The sequence below is a fragment of the Elgaria multicarinata genome, chromosome 10 (assembly GCF_023053635.1).
Source record: "Elgaria multicarinata webbii isolate HBS135686 ecotype San Diego chromosome 10, rElgMul1.1.pri, whole genome shotgun sequence".
In the NCBI taxonomy this organism is placed as follows: Eukaryota; Metazoa; Chordata; class Lepidosauria; order Squamata; family Anguidae; genus Elgaria; species Elgaria multicarinata.
Window position 1 is genome coordinate 51,403,457 of NC_086180.1, and position 19,073 is coordinate 51,422,529.

Here is a 19,073-nt window from a genome sequence, read left to right on the forward strand (position 1 = left end):
TGCGGGACCCTTCTCCCAATTCGCCTGAGCTGTTCAAAGCGGCGGTGCCAAATTCGAACTCTTTCAAAAGTAGGCCGTGAAGCGCCATACCCGGGGGGTGGGTGGCGGTGGGAGAGGCTGTTGTGGGAACCGACAAACTTAATACCGAGCAACGCCCGGATTTAAAACGCTCCCCGCTGGGCGTAACGGAAGAGGGGGGAAAGCCTACCGCGAAGACGGAGGAAGCGTGCTTAGAGAAGCCGAAAAGGTTGACTGAGGGCCCGGCAGTGGTGAGAAAGGCGTTTAGCGTTGGGTGGAGAAGGAAGAAGTGGCGACAGCCTTATGGCGATTCTTAAAAAACAAGACTAGAAAAGGTGGCGGCGTGAGCCAGGTGTAAATAGATTCGGAGGGGACCTCGGGTTGGCCTGGTGTTTCCGTTGTCTTCAGACTTCTAGGGAGTATTCCAGGCAAAGGGGGAGCAAGGCCCAGTGTTTAATTCTCACCCTTAAAAATAAATTCTCATTCTCTGGGGTAGGGAAGGGTACGAAATGTGGAAGAACTGGTGTAAAGTGTTTCTCATGTCCAGTGACAAAACTTGGCTTTTTAAAATACTATTTTGGGACTAAGGCTCAGAGAATTCTGGTTCAAAGTAGACCCCCGACCCCCAGTGCTCTTCCTAATATACCCACGTGGAGTAGTAGGTAGAAATGGGATGTGGAAGTTCATTGAACTCACATTTTTTAAAATCTGCCATCTTGGGCACTCAGGCTATGGGATTATTACTTCAAACGCATATGCTCTTCATTTTCTATGAACTTTAATTGCCATTTCAATTGTTGCTATCTTGACCTGAGTTCTTTGAGCAGGTGCAGAGTATGTTTCTTTTAGAAAAGGAGTGCTACTTTGCTTGTCTGGAGACTATCTGGGTGTACTGTGGAAATTGGTAGTGCTCCAACAAGTCCTGTGCTGCTTGGGATGAGATGGCAAACAGACATTTGACTGAGGGTGTTTCCACATGAGGCTCTTATCGTGCAATTACTCTGCCTTGTTCATGAAATTTTATGGGAATTCATATATTGGCTTCAATTTGTTATGCTACTTCCATATTTTTTTCTCATAATCCATTAAGGGGGGAATGACAGAATAGCTGCTGATTGGTAATGCTAGGGGAAGTCTGTCTAGAAGCACTTTGTGTTGAGAGGCTGGCGCTCTACTTGTTTTCTGTTCACTTGTTTAGTCATTGGAAGAGCAGCACACATATATGCAGTTTCACAGAAAGCACCCTGCAAAATGACGCAACCACATCTGGATCTACATATTAAAGGCTGGGTCTCTATATGAAAACACTGAGTAAATATATGCAACACACTACAAATGCAGTCTTTGCCACTGTGATGTTGTGTTGATGTATGTGTGCACTGTGAGCATGAACACCCCAATGTGCAGTAACAATAAGAATGACTTTGCTATTTTTTTTTCCTTTTTGCAATTTCCCCAATTATGGTCAGAATTGTAAGATTCTGGTAAGGTGGTTTGTGTATCTTAAAGCTTTTGCACATTCCTGCAAATGCCATGTTAGTTCACATGTCTGTTCTGTTCAGTGTGGCAAATTTGAACATTAAAAGTGGTCTGTGTAAGCTTATAACTGGGGGAGAGGTGTCTCGTCTGACAAGATGTGAGGGTGTAAGGTGAGGGTGTAAGGTGAAGACATGGGTTAGCTGCCCCTCACCTGATGCTCTTTTTGATATAAAAACCAGAGTCTACCTAACCATTTTATATGTGAATAAGTGGATTAAAAACATGGCTACTGCCATTATGTCTAGTGCAATCCTAGAGAAACCTAGGCACACTGAAATTTGAGCAATATGTTTAACTGCTGTGCTGTGTTCTACAAAGTTGTGCTAAATATAAAGTTAATAAATTAGCACCCAGTATTTATTTGATTCCCCCCCCCACATTCTCACCCGCAGGTATTCACTGTGTCAGGTTTGTTGGACTGGATGACTGAGGCAGAGCAGAACGTGTGCACCCTTTGCATTGAGTTTTTTATTTGAAAACTGTTTGATCTTTATTTCTGAAGGCTACAGAGCACAGCGTGTAAGTTACTGAAAAGTAGACTCCTCTGTTGTAAGTTTCCATCATGATTCCTTCTAAAATGTAGTGAGTAATGCATCATTACTCCATTTTCCTTTCCGTGGTATTCAGAATCATTTCCACCATGGGCTCCTCTAAACGAGGGATTTATTGCACGCTCATGATTGGCCACTTACGGAAGTGCTCGGGTCTGTCAACAACCAGGATTTCTCCCATGGTATTCCCTGGAAATCCCGATATGAAGAGAACTACTTTTAATGTGGTAATATCCGGGGAAAAGCGAGATCTTCCACCACTAGATGGCACTGTGTCAATAGAAGTGAAGGAAGGGGAAGTATTCAATTAAAAGCACTTGGTCGCCCCTCTCTGCCTGTGTAATGTACCCATAACAATGGAGGGCTTTTGAACTGCCTCTCTGGCAGAGATAACCTTTTGCTGCTGGTCATGGAAAATGTAGGGCTTAATTAAATCAGACTTTTATTTCATGCTCGTGATTGGTCCCTTGCAGAGGTTTGTGGTTCCTTTACACATCGTTGTCAATCTCTAGGTTGTCTCCCACCCTTTTTGAGCTTTACCTCACTTTTAAAAAGATTGGGGAAATCTCATGAAATTCTGGAGTTGTGCTATAACCACACAGCCATTTAGTGGCTGTAAAATGAAACATATCGAAAGGTATCCCCCAAATTAAGTCAACTTTTTTTTTTTAAAAAAAAAAATTAATTTCAAAATGAGTAATTTCCAAGTTAAGCATTGAGATTATTTCAATATGACATTTTAAACCACATTAAATGCACTTTATTGAATTTTTTTGGGTTATTTAACTCCAAATATATTTGGCTAATGTGTTGAATCCAGAGTTAGCAGTCCATAAACAAAAGGGCTCCTTGTCTCTATGGAAGCCTTTTGATCCAGTGTAGAAAGGAATCCCATTTGATGGAAGTAGGGATGAGGCTATTTTCTTTGATTCCCCCATGCAGTCCTCTGATTGTCCAGAGGGTCCCTGAACCCTCTGGAGCAGATTTTCAGAGAGGGAAGCGGCAGCTGGCAAAAATGGTGTCTCCCCCTTCTGGTGGAGTACCTTTGCCATTTGGATCCAAGTCTGGATCCAAGCCACTGAATTTTTTTGGGTGGGAATGGGGAGAGGTATTTATATAGCATATAGGCCTAACGTAAGTGTTGTTTACATTTGTTTCATATTTCAACTATCAATGATTTCAATATGAGCGCAGAATCATAGGAATCTCTTTAACGTACTGGGAAATGCATTACATTTCAATGAATAGAAATAGATTTCTAATCTAATTATTCATATCCAAGAAACTTTTGACAGTATTATATTTTATTTCTGTTACATTATTCTATTTTCTATGCAGATAATATCCACCAGATGTGAAATAAAATGAGAATTACTGAAGCTGTTTAGCAGTTTCTTTAAGCATTTGTAAAAGCATGGACTTCATTGCACATGGGCATTTATGTAAAGTAATCTTGAATGTGCACTATTAAATCTAATGCGAACAGTTTAAATAATTTCAATTTTTAGTTGGATTGAATACAATAAAAACTGGCAATCCAGTTCTTCCCGGAGTTGGAATAAGCTGTACCATTTATGTATGAAGACATATTAAATACATCAATATTTAACCTAAAATGTGGTCTGTGAAACTATTGCTAGTATACATATATAGCATGAATTTTCTTCAATATTAAATAAGGTTGTTTCTACATGTAAATATGTGATTTTCAACAATAGATCTTTATATAAGGAATTGCAGGGTGCAGTTTCTAGAAAATAAACGTGCTTTCTGTTTAAGTAACATTATTAATGTATATTAGTTTTCTGAAGACACTACAGCAATGAATGAAGAACACACAGATGTAATGAATGGTTGCAGCAAAGTTAGAACTGGTACACAGAATGAAGCTGCCTTATTGGCTCTTATGGAAAAGACTGGCTACAACATGGTTCAAGAAAATGGACAACGAAAATTTGGTGGACCTCCACCAGGTAAGAAAGTAAAAGAGTAAAATAACAGTCTGACTTCTGCTTCTTGGGGTGGAGGCACTTTAAAAAAAAAACTTAATGCATGCAATATAGATACATCTAACATTAACGGGGGATTCTGTAGTTAGTATTGCAGAGTAAAAGGTTAGGTTTGTTTGTACTAAACTTTATGTGTCTTGACAATCTGCCCTATCCCTGTTTAAGTTTAAGATTTAAACTGATTTATTCCATTTGAAGCCAATTGGACTTAATCTGTGATCATTAGAAATAAGTTCAGTTGAAAACAGCGTGTACAGCATGTACATCATGCTAATTTATTTTGATTTTAAAAAATATAGGCTAGGGTCTAAAGGGGATAGTTTAACAGCTCTATCTAAATATGTAAATACCACTGGCAAACTGGACTATTTTACCCAGTCTATGCAATTTGTTGGGCAATTCCTGATTTGTGTTAAAACAAGATTGTAGTGGCAGTGATATGATGTATACTATAATTCCTACTGCCAAAATACCTTGTGATAGCATTTGTAATAATGTAGTGCTGAACAATTTTTTTAAGGTTGGGACAGTCCGCCACCCCCCCGAGGCTGTGAAGTTTTTGTAGGAAAAATTCCCCGGGATATGTATGAGGATGAATTAGTTCCGGTTTTTGAAAGAGCTGGGAAGATCTATGAATTCAGACTGATGATGGAATTTAGTGGTGAGAATCGTGGATATGCTTTTGTTATGTATACAACCAAAGAAGAAGCTCAACTTGCCATTAGGATCCTTAATAATTATGAGATTCGTCCTGGAAAATTTATAGGTGTTTGTGTAAGTTTGGATAACTGCAGACTATTTATTGGAGCTATTCCAAAAGAAAAGAAGAAAGAGGAGATCTTAGATGAAATGAAAAAAGTCACTGAAGGCGTAGTAGACGTTATTGTGTATCCAAGTGCAACTGACAAGACAAAGAATCGTGGTTTTGCTTTTGTAGAATATGAATCCCACAGAGCTGCAGCTATGGCAAGGAGAAAATTAATTCCTGGTAAATCTTTTTTTTCCCCCATATAAAGTTTAATCACATTCTTGTTGAGCACCTCAGTCCTAGATTTGCGCTTTGTTAAGGGTCAGACTAGATATGGCAGATACTTGTGCTCCAATTATGTAGAAAGCAGGGAGTGGTGGGTATGAATTTAAAAAACAAAATGGGCAAACGACTGAAATGCTAAACCATACCTTGCTATTGCTGACACTGCATCCCCTCTCCCCAAGTGCTTTTCTCCCACCTGTTTGCTCTTAAAATACCTCCTCCCCAATTTTCTACCTGATTGAATCAGATCTGAGTTTAAATATGTTGATATTCTGCAATTATGTCTAGTACTGTCCTAACATACTCAGGTACGAATGAAAGTTTGGAAGACAAAACTTAAGAGTAATGCTAGATGCAGTTTAGGTTTGGAGTAGGCAGATAAATGAAGAAAAGTCCGTACGTTACTAAAGACGTGAAAGCTCCACCCCCAAATTCAGAAAAAAAATTGTTAAAAAAATGAATATCTTTCTTTTTGTTCAAAAAATTGAACCGCTTTGGATTATGAAATATTTTCTTTTAGACTTTAAGATAAAGTAGTTATATATTGTTACCCAGCCTTTACTTCCTCCAAAATGTTTGCTAAAAACTATGTAATAACACTTATAGAAAGAAAGACTAGAGATGTAAAATGTCTGGAAATGAAGTCATTGGGGGGGGGAGTTTTTTATTTCTTTTTGTTGGATTCCCAGCAGTTATTTCTTTCATTCTCTATTAAAATGATTGATCTAAGGTATATTTTACTGCTAAGACATTTATTCTCAGCTTCCCAACGTGTTAGTCGACAAACCATTGCAATTCTTGGCAGTAAATGTGCATTCTTGACAGTTTGGGTTTTGTTCTATAGAGTCCTGCGTTTCTGATGCTGTAGCAGTCATTTAATGTAGTTCTAATCTATTCAGCCAATAATTACAAATTTACTAAGTTTACTTTTTAAAGTTTGCGAATATAATGATAATTTTATGAGCAAACTAAGTTTTACACAAAATAACTTTAGGAACAGAAACTTGGTGTCCTCTGGATGTTTTGGACTGCAGTGCCCATGCTGCCTGAGGCTGATCGGAGCTGAAGTCCAAAATATCTGGAGGGCACCAGGTTGTGGAAAACTGTCTTCAGGAACAAAGTAATTTTAGATCTGTAAAGAGTGCTAAAAATTAAGTATTGCTTATTTTTCCATTTTTCCAAAATTTCAGGTTTTTTCCACAGCTTCAAAATTTCTGGGAATTTTACATCTCTAGGGGGAATCCCCTAAATCATACTGCACATAGTGACAAATTGTGTGTTGATTAATCCATGATTTTCTGTGCATGAGCTGGAGTGACCTGGTGCACTAAACAAGCCAGCAGTAAACTCATGCTTTGTTGTTAACTGCTGGCTTTTTTAGCTCCTAAAGAACCCAATGCTCCAGGTTCACATGTCACACTAACAACCTATGACCTGGCCAATTGTAGATTGTTGATTTAAAGTGGAAGTGATGACAGGAAGGAGGCAGTATGCTTGTTCACTCACATTCATGCAGGGGTCTATTAAACCATTCCTATCCAAACCTCAATCCTACAACATTATTAAAACTTTATAATCAGCCAGTAAGTCCACAAGTATTCATTTTTTAATCAAATATATTATAAAACATTTTCAGTTGCAGTGTACAAATTTCGTAACTTTCTGCTGCAGAAGATCTCTTAGGCTCCCTCCCAAAAGTTTTTTTTTTCCTTGGGTAAGAGAGAATTGCCCCAAATTGGGCAGAGGTCCATCAGATTTTGCCTTCTTCCAGCAGCTACCCACACCACCTGCCATGTTCAGAAGAACTCCCTGACACTTTGACAAGGTCTTTAGCGGTACTCCAGTAGGGAGGAGGGGATAGGAATCTTTCCTTCCATGAATTACTTGTTACCTTAGGATACAAGCCAGTCTTATTTTGGGAGGCTGGATGGATGTTGGTTATATCTTCTGCCCTGTTCAGTTTTAAAACTGTTTTATTAGTTACTTTTAAAGTCTTTTTGGATTGTTTTTAATTTCAATCTTGGGTGTATGTTTGGAAATAAATAAATAAAATAGCTATGGAAACTGAGGAACATTGTTACATTTTATTTTATAGGAACATTCCAGTTATGGGGCCATACTATTCAGGTAGATTGGGCAGACCCAGAAAAAGAAGTTGATGAAGAAACAATGCAGAGAGTCAAAGTGTTATATGTTAGAAACTTGATGATCTCAACTACAGAAGAAACAATTAAGGCTGAATTCAACAAATTTAAGCCTGGAGCTGTTGAGCGTGTAAAGAAACTTCGTGACTATGCTTTTGTTCATTTTTTCAACCGAGATGATGCAGTTGCTGCTATGTCAGTTATGAATGGGAAATGTATTGATGGAGCTAGCATTGAGGTAACATTGGCTAAGCCAGTAAACAAAGAAAGCACTTGGAGACAACATCTTAATGGTCAAATTAGTCCCAGTTCTGAAAACCTTCTAGTCTTCACAAACAAAGAAGATGGTCAGCAGAAATCACTAGCAAAGCCAACAGGTCTTCCAATTCGTCTTAACGGACAGCACAGTCCAAGTCCTCCTGAAATTGAAAGGTGTACTTACCCATTTTTCCCAGGAACAAAGCTTACTCCAATTAGTATGTACTCATTAAAATCTAGTCATTTTAGCTCTGCAGCAATGCAGTTAGATTATTATTGCAACAAAAATAACTGGGCACCACCAGAATATTACTTGTATTCAACTACAAGTCAAGATGGAAAAGTATTGCTAGTATATAAAATTGTTATTCCTTCTGTTGTAAATGGATCTCAGAGTTATTTTATGCCAGACAAACTCTGCACAACAGTAGAAGACGCAAAAGAATTAGCAGCACAGTTTGCACTGCTACACTTGGGTAAGTTGTTAAAATATTGAATGCATTTAATGTCATTTTGGTTCTTTTCATTATTTTATCACAATCCATCTAAACTGAAAAAATCTACATTATTGGCCCTAATGTGTAGGCAGATTTTGTAGAAACATCTGTTTTATACTTCAGAGTCACTTTACTACACTTTACTGTTTCTCCGTACAGTAAGGGATAGAGACTGCCCTGGTCATCTCAGAATGTGCCTGTCGTATCAAGCCACAGCGTGCTAGAGTACAGGAATATATTTAATCTCCAGTGCAAATATTGGTTGGGGAAATGACCTTATTTTTTAATTTGCTTTGGAAAGATTGTTTTGTTGCCCATGTCCATCCATGGGTTCTTTGCCTTTAAGTCCTTTAACATTTAAAGATCGAGACTCTTAATTTTATTGAAAAGGCAGTGGCAGTTAATTTGCATTTAAATAGAACCTTTCCCTGTGTAGGGGAACTTTTGTTTCCTTGAAAAAGAACGTGTAAGGGAACAAAAATGTTTTTAGAAAGAATGCTACTGTAAAGATGCCTGGGAATTGATATATGTAGACGTTTATTTTTTTCCCCCAAAGAGTGCACTCTGCTTAAGGGATAAAACTTGGAACAACTTTTAAATAAGTCTTGTAAATAACCCCACCTAATTACTAGCTTGCAACAATGTTTACTTGCCTGCTGGGGTTAGTAGAGGAGTGTGGAGAGCTGTCCCCCTCTTTCAGAAGCCCACTGCGTATCTTTGCTGAATCTGGAGAGGGGGTGTACCTGCTCTGGCAGCCCACTAGATTTCTATGGGCACAGAGGAGGGTTGGATTGCTCTGGCAGCTCACTCACTCACATGATTGAATTCCATGCGTTCACCTGCAATCAATTTCTTGTTACCTATGGCTGCCAGATGTGCTTAAATACAATGATGTTTCAAATAATTTCATTTTATTTATTTATTGCATTTGTATACCGCCCCATAGCCGAAGCTCTCTGGGCTGTTTACAAAATATTTAGACACTTAAAAACAATATATAAAAATTAAAAACCACAAAAACATAAAATATACACATACATTTAAAATCACTATAACAACTTTAAAACTACCCTATTTCTTCGATTCTAAGATGCACATTTTTCTCCATATAAACATCTCTAAAAATGGGGGGTGCGTCTTAGAATCGCGGGTGTGTCTTTGGTTATTTTTTCCTGTTGGTGGTACTGAATTAGTGTGTGTCTTACCATCGATGGCGTCCTGCAATCGAAGAAATACGGTATAAGCCTAAAGAAGCAGACCCAGGCTCATTTCATATTGCTAAATGCCTGGGAGAAGAGAAAAGTCTTGACCTGGCACTGAAAAGATAACAATGTCGGTGCCAGGCGGGCTTCATTAGGGAGATAGTTCCACAATTGGGGGGGGGCCACCACAGGGAAGGCCCTTGTTGCCATCCTCCGAGCTTCCCTCGGAGTAGGCACCCAGAGGGAGGCCTTAGATGTTGAGCGTAGTGTATGGGTAGGTTCATGTCGGGAAAGGCGTGGTCCCAAGCTGTGTAAGGCTTTATAGGTTAAAACCAGCACTGGTTCAGCACATCCACAGCTTCACCAGATGAAGATGAAAAAGAGAAATAGAGCTACGTGTCGTCAGCATACTGATGGCAATGCACTTCAGAATTCTGTATGACCTCACCCAACGGTTTCATGTAAATGTTAAACAGCATGGGGAACAAGACTGACCCCCATGGAACCCCATACTGGAGAATCCAGAATCCATTCTGTATTGATGGATTTATTTAGAAAATTTTATGCAGGGGTGTGCAACCTACTTAAAAGCTGAAATAAAATAATATTCTAGAACAACACCATGGCAAAATAACATAACATATATAACATAACATTCCAGCACTGCTGGAATGAAGAATTAAGCAGCCTTTGTAACAGAACTAGGTTTTGTATGCATAGATGACACAGATATTTTTCCTGTTTTCTTCCTAGTGACATCTTTGCATGAACTTTATGGAATTGTGTTAGAATTGGTAAGGGCAGGAGGATGATACAATTTCTTTTCCGACCAATTCACCTTGCCACAGCTACTTTTCTTTGGTCCAAAATCTCAGGAAAGCTTTACCTGTGTTCCTGCAGGACCCTGTATTTTCCTTAATTTTCTCATTTAAAAACACAACCCAAATAAAACATATATTGTCTCTTAGTGAGTATTGGATAGCGTAATTGCAGCTGTTAGATATGAGTATGTTGCTTAACACCCAGGCATAGCATTGTGTACACCTGTGTGTGTTTTCTAAAGTAAGCTAGATTTCACATAGCATTGAAACATGAAAGGAAGGAAATACTTCAGAGCCGACTAAGCAGCAAGAAAAGAAAAAAATGTAAGGTTCCTCAGGTGAATGTTTTTTTATGCTTCTGGCAAATATGTATTAAAAAACCAAACAGGGCCTACCAAAGTCACACAGTTCCAAGAATCTCTTGCAAGAGTTTTAAATTGGAGTAAGTGATATGTTACTTGGACTCTGGTAGTTCCAAGCAAACGTACTTGATTTAACATTATGGTGAGAGACTCATTGGCCATGTTCAGACAGTCGTAGGCAAAAGAACCCAGTGTGGGTTCTTTCTCCCACTTACTGCTTTACTCTGTACAGCACCATGTACACTGATGGTGCTATATAAATAATAATAATAATAATAATAATAATAATGCTGTGCGAGCTTGTGATTTGCGTAGTCACCCACGATACAGCGTGTGTTGCCATGTCATCCAAACCCAGCGCATGGTGGGGGTGGCTTATCTACCTCTCAGTCCCTACTGCCAAACATGGGTTGTGAGGTGGGTAAGAAGCCACCACAACGCCAGGTTTAGATGATATAGCAACCCTTGCTGCATAATGTGTAATTATGCAAATTGTGGTTGCAGGCGGGCGAAGAACCCACAATGGGTTCTTTCTCCCCCACGATCATCCAACACTGATCAATATGTAGAGAGAGGGAAAATTGGACAACTTTAGACACTTGAGTCCCACTTTATTACAGGGAAATAGTCACTTTTGATAAAAGGGGGTTATTTCTCTGGTGACAAGAGCTAGTTAATAGTTAAGAACATAAGTGCTATGCTGGATCAGACCAAGGGTCCATCTAGTCCAGCACTCTGTTCACACAGTGGCCAACCAGCCATCAGCCAGGAATGAACAAGCAGGACATGGTGCAACAGCACTCTCCCACCCATATTCCCCAGCAACTGGTGCACACAAGTTTACTGCCTCGAATACTGGAGATAGCACACAACCATCAGGGCTAGTAGCCATGGATAGCCTTCGCCTCCAGGAATTTATCCAACCCCCTTTCAAAGCCATCCAAATTGGTGGCCATCACTACATCCTGTGGTAGTGAGTTCCATAATTTAACTATAGGCTGTGTGAAGAAGTACTTCCTTTTATTGGTCCTGGTTCTCCCACCAATCAGCTTCATGGAATGACCCTGGTTTCTAGTATTATGAGAGAGGGAGAAAAATGTCTCCCTATCCACATTCTCCATACCATGCATAATTTTGTACACAACTTCAGAGACTAAAATGGATGGACAGTCCATGGGCTGCATATGACCCTCAGAGGCTACCTGTGCAGGCCCCTATTTCCCTAATCCCCACCCAACCCAAAGTTCCTTCTGTGCTACTTCTGTTACTATGGGGAGAGTCATCCCCACACAACCTGTTCTGTGGGTTGCATGTGGTATTGGCCATGCAGCCAGGGGCCATGTTTATGCACACAGTTATTGGTGGATATGAAGAATAATGATAGCTATAATAAAATGGGAGTGGATCCTGAGTTAATCCTGCCTCAGAAAATGTTAATAGCCTCCATCTGCCTGTGTATTGAAAATGAATATGCAGTAATAACTGTATTATTCCCTGAAAACTGAAACAGGTCTTCATTTCATGTATGAGAGTATTTTTTTCTTCGTGACATTTGTGTCCTGTACTAAAACAAATTGTAGTTAGATCATGTTCACAATTATTGAGACTTCTTTGTCTCTAGAACTTGCTGTTTTGGTACATGTGCAAAACTCTAGCCAAAACCATATGTATGTTAAAGTCCTTTAGGGTGCAGTCCTATGCATGTTTAGACAGAAAAAACATTCTACAACTCCCAGCATTTCCCAGGCAATCATGCTGGCTGGGCAATGCTGGGATTTGTAGGACTTCTTTCAATGTAAACATTCATAGGATGTTGTTCCCTGCCTCAATCCAGAGGGAGAGGCGGGTAAGATATAGATAGATAGACAGGCAGACAGACGACATAGGAAGGTTGAAATGTGATACAGGAAGGAGCATTTATAATCAATCTAAAACTCTAGTACAAGTGGATTTAAAACTGTCCTTCGCAAATGCACACCAAAGCAAGAAAGTGTTCAGAAGTGCTTTAAGTGGCACATATGAAACCTGTCTCATACACCAAAATACAAATGGTGAACATAAGAATTGTCTTGTTGGATCAGACCAAAGTCCAGTTAGTTCAGCATTTTCGTCAAACAGTGGCCAGTCAGTTGCACCTGGAAATTTCTTACGCAAAACATCCTTCCCCAGTTTCTCCGAAGTTCCTGCTATTCATACTTTCTTTAGCATTGACTTCACATGTAGGTAAATAGCTGTTGATATTCTGTGTGAGTTTGTCCAAATTCTCTTCTAAAGATATCTGAACTAATGGCTGTTATTTCCTGCTGCATTAATTAATTTTATAACCTTAATTAGTCAATGTATGAAGTCTTGTTTTGTTTTGTTCCGTTGTCCTGAAGTGACTGCTAATTTCATTCTGACTAACTGGACTATTATGCTGTGCTTCAACAACTGTAACAATTGGTTGCTTTGATTCTATAAAAGATGGCTTTTGCTTTTTATGTCTTTACCATCAACTTTTCTTCAAAGATGAATAATCTCAAGTAAATCACCCTGCCCTTTATAAATATTTATTATATACAAGTTTGACACACATTGTTTTGACGACTAGGTAGCAGTTGTGTTTCTGCTTATACTAAGAAGCATTTCAGATGCACTAGTGTGCTCTGACAATTATGAACTCATTTCTCATGGTTCTGAAATTCACAGTCACTTAGGATATGCAAATACAAAATCCTGTTGCAATAACATGAGAAATTACACCTTTCCCCCATTCCACTTCACGTTACACTGCTATTTTCCCCCCTCAGTGGCTTGAGTCCAGTGGTATCCTTCCATTGGTGGAATGGAATTTGCCGGTGGAAGAGATTTCTCCTCCACCCTGAAGTCCCTGTGCCCCTCCCCCCAAATCTTCTCTGGAGGATTGGGGGACACTCCAGAGCAGATTTTGTGGTCACATATGGAAGCAAAGAGAGGACATGAAGTCCTATTGCGTGAGTGGAAGTTTTCTTGCCTGACGCTGGATATAAGTTGATATGCCTATTTTAGTGCACCTTGGGCCAGTATGCTGAAAAAACCTGAGAGTTCTGCTGTCCTGCTCTCTGTTCTCTGAAAAGAAATATTTCTGTTTGTTACTGTGCTTATTTTTGGAACTGTGCTTGATGTCCTAGTGGTCTGTTTCACTAGCACAACAGAACTAATGAAGATGCAGCGGTAGTATAAGAATCCACTTAATTTTTATGTTCTTCCACATAGTTTCATATATACTTTTTTCTTGCACATTTTTGTTTCTATGTTTATGTCCGGACTGTGGAACTGGCATGCGGAAAAAGCATTTGGGTAAATAATTTGGTATTTAATTTAAATTGTCTTTATGGCAATTTGAGTACTTCATCATTGTTTTCTGAATAAAAAGCTGAACTATATACTGAATAAAAGAGGGTTAATAGTTCATATTTAAAAAGCAGTTTTATTCTGTGATCCTGGTTTGCCGTGATTCTAGTTAAAGGTGTATTTATGTCCAGTACTTCTGTTAATTGTGTTTTTGTTTCTGCTTTGTACATATTATTCTGAGATAGTATTATAATAGTACTACATCTTTACATTCTAAGCGTGAATATTTGTGCTGGTGTATTTCACAATGCCAGCACAACATAGCATTATTGTATAATGAGTTTTGAGGTGGTTGGAGATAAAGCTGTTAGTACCCTTTTTCCTAAGTTGTGTGCTGGCACAGCATGGTTTGGTATTGTTAATAATAATTTGGATGTGTACAAGAGAACCAAGCAGTTACATGTACATAAGAAACTGAAATGCATATGGGATGCTGCAACCAAATCAGTCCCAGAATTCTATACATAACATCACCTTGAAGATTGTTACATTCTGTCTCCACTGCTTGCAGAAAGGGTACATAACCTCCCCAGCCTGGACCCGTGTAGAAAAATTTGGAGAAAGTAAACAGGTAAGTAATTTGAAGTAAAAATGGGTCAAATTCATGCTTGGTTAAACTCCTGGAATTTCCTTAGGAATGAAATTGACATTTGCAGAGAATTAGTAACCTTTGCTGAGAACATGCCACTTTTACTTTGAACATTGCATGTAATTTCAGGGTTTGATCACAAAATATTTAAACCTTAACAGTCCGTACTAAGAGTGATAAGGATATTTAACTATTGACAAAAAAAAATGTGAAAATATAGAATTATACTGTGTTCTGCTTTTCAAATTATGGTTGGAAAATGGGCTTTTGTAAAGGATTTTATATAAGAAGAAATGTGTATGTTTCTTACATCAGTTCCCCTTTACCTTTACTTTGGCAGCTAAGATCTCCATTAATTGAATATAAACCCTTGGAAATATTGAGAAGTATCTTATATTGCCACTACACTAACAGAACAGACCACTAGTGCAACTGAAACAACTGGCATTGAGCAGCAGTGCTAGTTTCTGAAATTGGCCAGGTCAGCAGAGCTCATGGAAGAGGACTCTGCTGACCTGTACCATTCTTGAGATGAGCATTTTCACTCATTTTGGGTTTTATTTCAAGAACTGTTATTTCCTGTTGCACAACTGGCCCATTCTGCTGGAACAGAACTAGTGGAGGTGCAGCAGTATAAGACGCTGCCTACTGTTTCCTTTCATGTGTCACCCCCATCCACCCACTTGTTTTAAATGTCTTGTATATTCCCTTTGCCATTAAGGTTGAACATTTTTTAAATTGGCTATGTAACTTAGATTATAACTTAAGCATCAGAAACTCTTTTGTAGATGAGTATACTTAATTTTGCTCACTGTCCTTCTGTCTGTCAGCTGATCTCTATTCTCAGTTCTTGTGCTCAATATTTTTTCTTTATGCTTTAGTTATGCGTCACATTCTGGGTTTTTTTACACATTGCTTTCTCCTCTTCTTGGGCAGGATCTACACTAATTATTATTATTATTATTTATTTATTTATATAGCACCATCAATGTACATGGTGCTGTACAGAGTAAAACAGTAAATAGCAAGGCCCTGCCGCATAGGCTTACAATCTACTGCTTTAAAATGGTTTATAACAGTAGTGACAACTCTTGGGGCCCAGGACATACTCCATGTACAGTTTTCAAAACACTTTCAAAGTGTTATATCCTGCTTGGTGTAGATCCAGCCTTGGTTTCTCAATTCATAAAATAATTATCTTGTTAAAATACTGATCTTAGTACTGTTTCTAATCTGTGTGCATTCCTTCTGTTTGTTATGCATGGAATTTCCCCATTAAATGTCTGGCAGCCCTTGTGTTCTGAGAAATTATTAGTCATCTCTTTTATCGGTGATTTCTTCTTGATCAGGTTTTCTTTTATTCCTTGGTGCCTTCCTTAGTTTAATTATTGTAGGCTTTATTGTATCTCTTTTTGCTTCTTCTTGTGCTCAGTAAATTTAATTTTTACATTCCCTCCAAGTCTCTATTTTTGTTTCATGTTCTTTTCTAGATTATGAGTGGAAATCTATACATAGTAATATATAGACAACTGGTATTTTACTGGTGCTTCTATAAGTAAATTATGATTATCATGACAGAATTCCTGTGTTCTGGTTAATTCAACTGGAAAATATCTGTTGAAAAATTAATTTCAGGGAATTTAGCTGGTTTGAATGTATGTATTACCTGGGCTGTGGATAGAAATGCAAATTAATCATTTCTAAAAAAATGTTTTTTCAAAATCCTTTCTTGCCTAGTTTCAGAAAGTCTACTGTAGAAAAATACCAAAATCTTTATAGCACTTTAAAATACTAAAACTTTTGTTATGACATCCAAGGTTCATGAACTAGGTATTCTGATGTTGCCTGGAGTTTATCTTTCGTTTATCTGCCTTTTGGCTGGATATTTATGTACATATAAATATGTTCATAGTCGCTAAGCTGAAGTATACCATATAGAGTGCCCTAATAACAGTTATGTGCTTATTTTTATTCTGCACCAATATGTGTCACATAATGTGGGACGATGGTTGCAGCTAGAAGGAGGCCTCATCATGTTCCTTTTATAACCTTTTAGAAAATAATGTGTTTTATTCATACTGCATTACCTTGGGAAGTAAGCCTGAGAGTTGTGCAGATTATAAAATTATGTTGGTCAGTTGTAAAAAGTTTAATGTTGTATTAAGCAGTAAGAAAATCAAGATCCAAATGTTAAACTATATATAAATGATTTTTTAAACTTTTCTACCTTTAAAACCTCATTTTAGTTCTAAAAGTAGTTATTAAAATATTTGCACAGAAGCCATAATGCCTACGTTGCTAGGAGTGATGGGATTGTACACAGGAGTGTGCTCTTTAAATATTAGCTAAGTGATATGGTTAATAAATACTGCCACTTTCTTTTTCCGTGAGACTGATTTGTCTCTAATTTGCACATTGAGTCTTAAAGGCAAAGATTAAAAAAAATGTTAAAGCCTTGTTTTTTGGAAACCATTTATTTAAAAAGCTTCATTGAGGCAGCAAGGTCAATCTGATTAGTTTCTGCAAATGTAAAGATGCATCTGAGATCTTTAAATGAAAAGAAATCCCTTACCTTATTAAATTAATTAAGCAGAGACTAATTAAATATTACACCAACTATGTGTAATGAAACACCAATAGCTAAGTTTATAGGAAAAAGTTGTTTTAAAATAAGGCAAGTTGGAGCAGAAAAGTAGCATAGATGGTGGTGCTTAATGTTTTCCCTGCATCTTCGTTCCACATTTCTCCTCCTCACTCTCCATTCCAGACAGGTGTTTATTGCCTCCTGGAAACCTTCAGGAGGAAAATTAGTGTTATATTTGGGAATGGAGGACAGAGGAAAGGTCATCCCATCTTCTTCACTTCATATCCACCCCCACCTTTGAACCCTGGTCGCTTTTGCTTAAAAAGGGGGGAAAAGGCTGTCAGGCCATGCATATAATGTGCAATTAGTGTCCAATTTCTGTAGCTAGTAGAAGCAAAGCATTCCTGTGGCATCAGTTAATCAGTCTCTTCATTCTTTCAAGGATTGCTCTCAATCCTTTTGAAATGTATAGGTCATTATCTAAGTGACAGTCAAAGTACAAAAGCTCCATGTAGCAGCCGTGTACGTTGCTTCTCCCCCTGCCAAGCTATGCATGTGCTAGGCAAGCTGCAATGCTGTGCCAGTCTGTTGGATGGCAGCAGTAAGTCATCAGCTGTAGCCTTTGGGGCATTCAGGGATCCAGCCAGATTTCTACCTGGCAGCCTATTTGTTGTGCAAGGAGCATGAATAGGCTCTGCATGTGTGTGGCCCTCTTGTACTTAGTGCTTTTCATAGCAAGATTAGAGAACAAAGCATTTATGTGTATTAAGTGGCCTGCACTTTAATTCCATTGTTGCTGCATAGCAAAGGTTTGGAATGAGGGGTGAGTAGGCTGGATTCATTTGTGCATGGTAAACGCCTAGTTACCTAGTCTCCATTTGCAGAGAGCAGTGTGGTAGCAATTGTATGACTTCTTAATTTTTGTTAATAAAATGAAATGTATTCTCTATGTACACATGCAAACTAAAGTTCATGTAATTTTTTTACAGACTACAATTTCCGCCGAAGTTCAGTAAATAACATTTCCCCTGTTAGTGCTACTCTTTCTTCTGGAACGACCAGTGTGCTACCATATGCATCAAGACCATATTCTTACCCAAGCTATCCCTTGTCACCAACAATTCCACTTGCTAATAGCAACCATGTTGGACAGCGTCTGTATATCCCCAATCAGGCCTCATTCTTTTGAGGAAAAGAAAAAGCTGGATGAAAATAGTATGCATTTATTTTAACATTATATTGTAGTTTTAGTTTTAATCGGGTCCACACAATTGGTTTTGGTGAGTTAACTATATGCATTTTACAAATTGCTCATACATTTACTGAATTTGTGTAAAGATAAAGCTCCAAGTGTTTTTTCACATGGCAAGAATGTGGCATAGTATTTTATGACTGCTTGTCTGATTTTTTTTTAAAAAAGAACCAACATTAACTCCAAATTTAACTCCAAATGAATAACTTAAATACTATTGTGATCCTTGCAAATCACTTTGCATATTTAGTTGCATAAATATTTGTTTTATTAATCTAACTTATTATTTTGTGTTAATTTATCCACTGTTTACATTGTTAAGATTTATTTGTTAAATGTACTGTTATATTTACATGTTGCCATGTTTTTAATGTTCATATCATGTGTTTAATTCCATACTTGAATGCAGACATTTTGGCATTAAATTCTTGCTGTATAAAATATTAGTGGTATTTGTCTTTAATACTTAAAGGAGGGTTTATTACAGTAAGATCAACATTTATTATCGTTTTTTAGTGTGGCATTGAACCTATTAAATAATTAGCTGATTAAAATGTGGAAAGTGCAAAACTCTGTATGAAACTGTAAGCAAATAATATCCAATTAATTAGTGACTGGAATTGATTCCTTGTGGTCTGTCAATTGCATATTGTATCCCAGGAAGAATCCCATCATTGTCCTCCCTGGGAGCTAAACAACATTTGTGTGGGAAGGAATCATATTATTGGGCTGGCTTGCATGATTCCTCCTGTTTTCCCAATCTGATTTCTGTCTCTTGTGGGGTTTCATATGCAGCTACCAGAATGGCTAAGCACACACTCCACCATTGTTCCTTTACTTCA

At 38.0% G+C, this 19,073-nt stretch overlaps 1 protein-coding gene across 2 annotated transcripts; it reads left to right on the forward strand.

The window, feature by feature from the left end:
• Positions 1-3,930: 3,930 nt before the first annotated feature.
• RBM46 (RNA binding motif protein 46) lies at positions 3,931-18,168 on the forward strand. 2 transcript variants are annotated; one of them, XM_063135407.1, is made up of 4 exons: positions 3,931-4,081; positions 4,638-5,105; positions 7,246-8,028; positions 17,969-18,168. In XM_063135407.1, exons 1-4 carry the CDS (start codon positions 3,931-3,933, stop codon positions 18,166-18,168), a joined length of 1,602 nt encoding a protein of 533 aa, XP_062991477.1. The 2 variants fall into 2 exon arrangements, with proteins under 2 accessions (XP_062991477.1, XP_062991478.1); XM_063135408.1 differs by lacking the exon at positions 17,969-18,168 and adding an exon at positions 14,318-14,373.
• Positions 18,169-19,073: the final 905 nt, after the last annotated feature.

What these genes read in the sequence shown, in the direction of transcription:
- RBM46 (XM_063135407.1), top strand. Translation starts at nt 3,931, where the DNA reads ATGAATGAAGAACACACAGATGTAATGAATGGTTGCAGCAAAGTTAGA. An exon ending in AAGGAGAAAATTAATTCCTG is followed by an intron (nt 5,106 to 7,245) that starts GTAAATCTTTTT and finishes TTTATTTTATAG; the next exon opens with GAACATTCCAGTTATGGGGC. An exon ending in GTTTGCACTGCTACACTTGG is followed by an intron (nt 8,029 to 17,968) that starts GTAAGTTGTTAA and finishes ATTTTTTTACAG; the next exon opens with ACTACAATTTCCGCCGAAGT.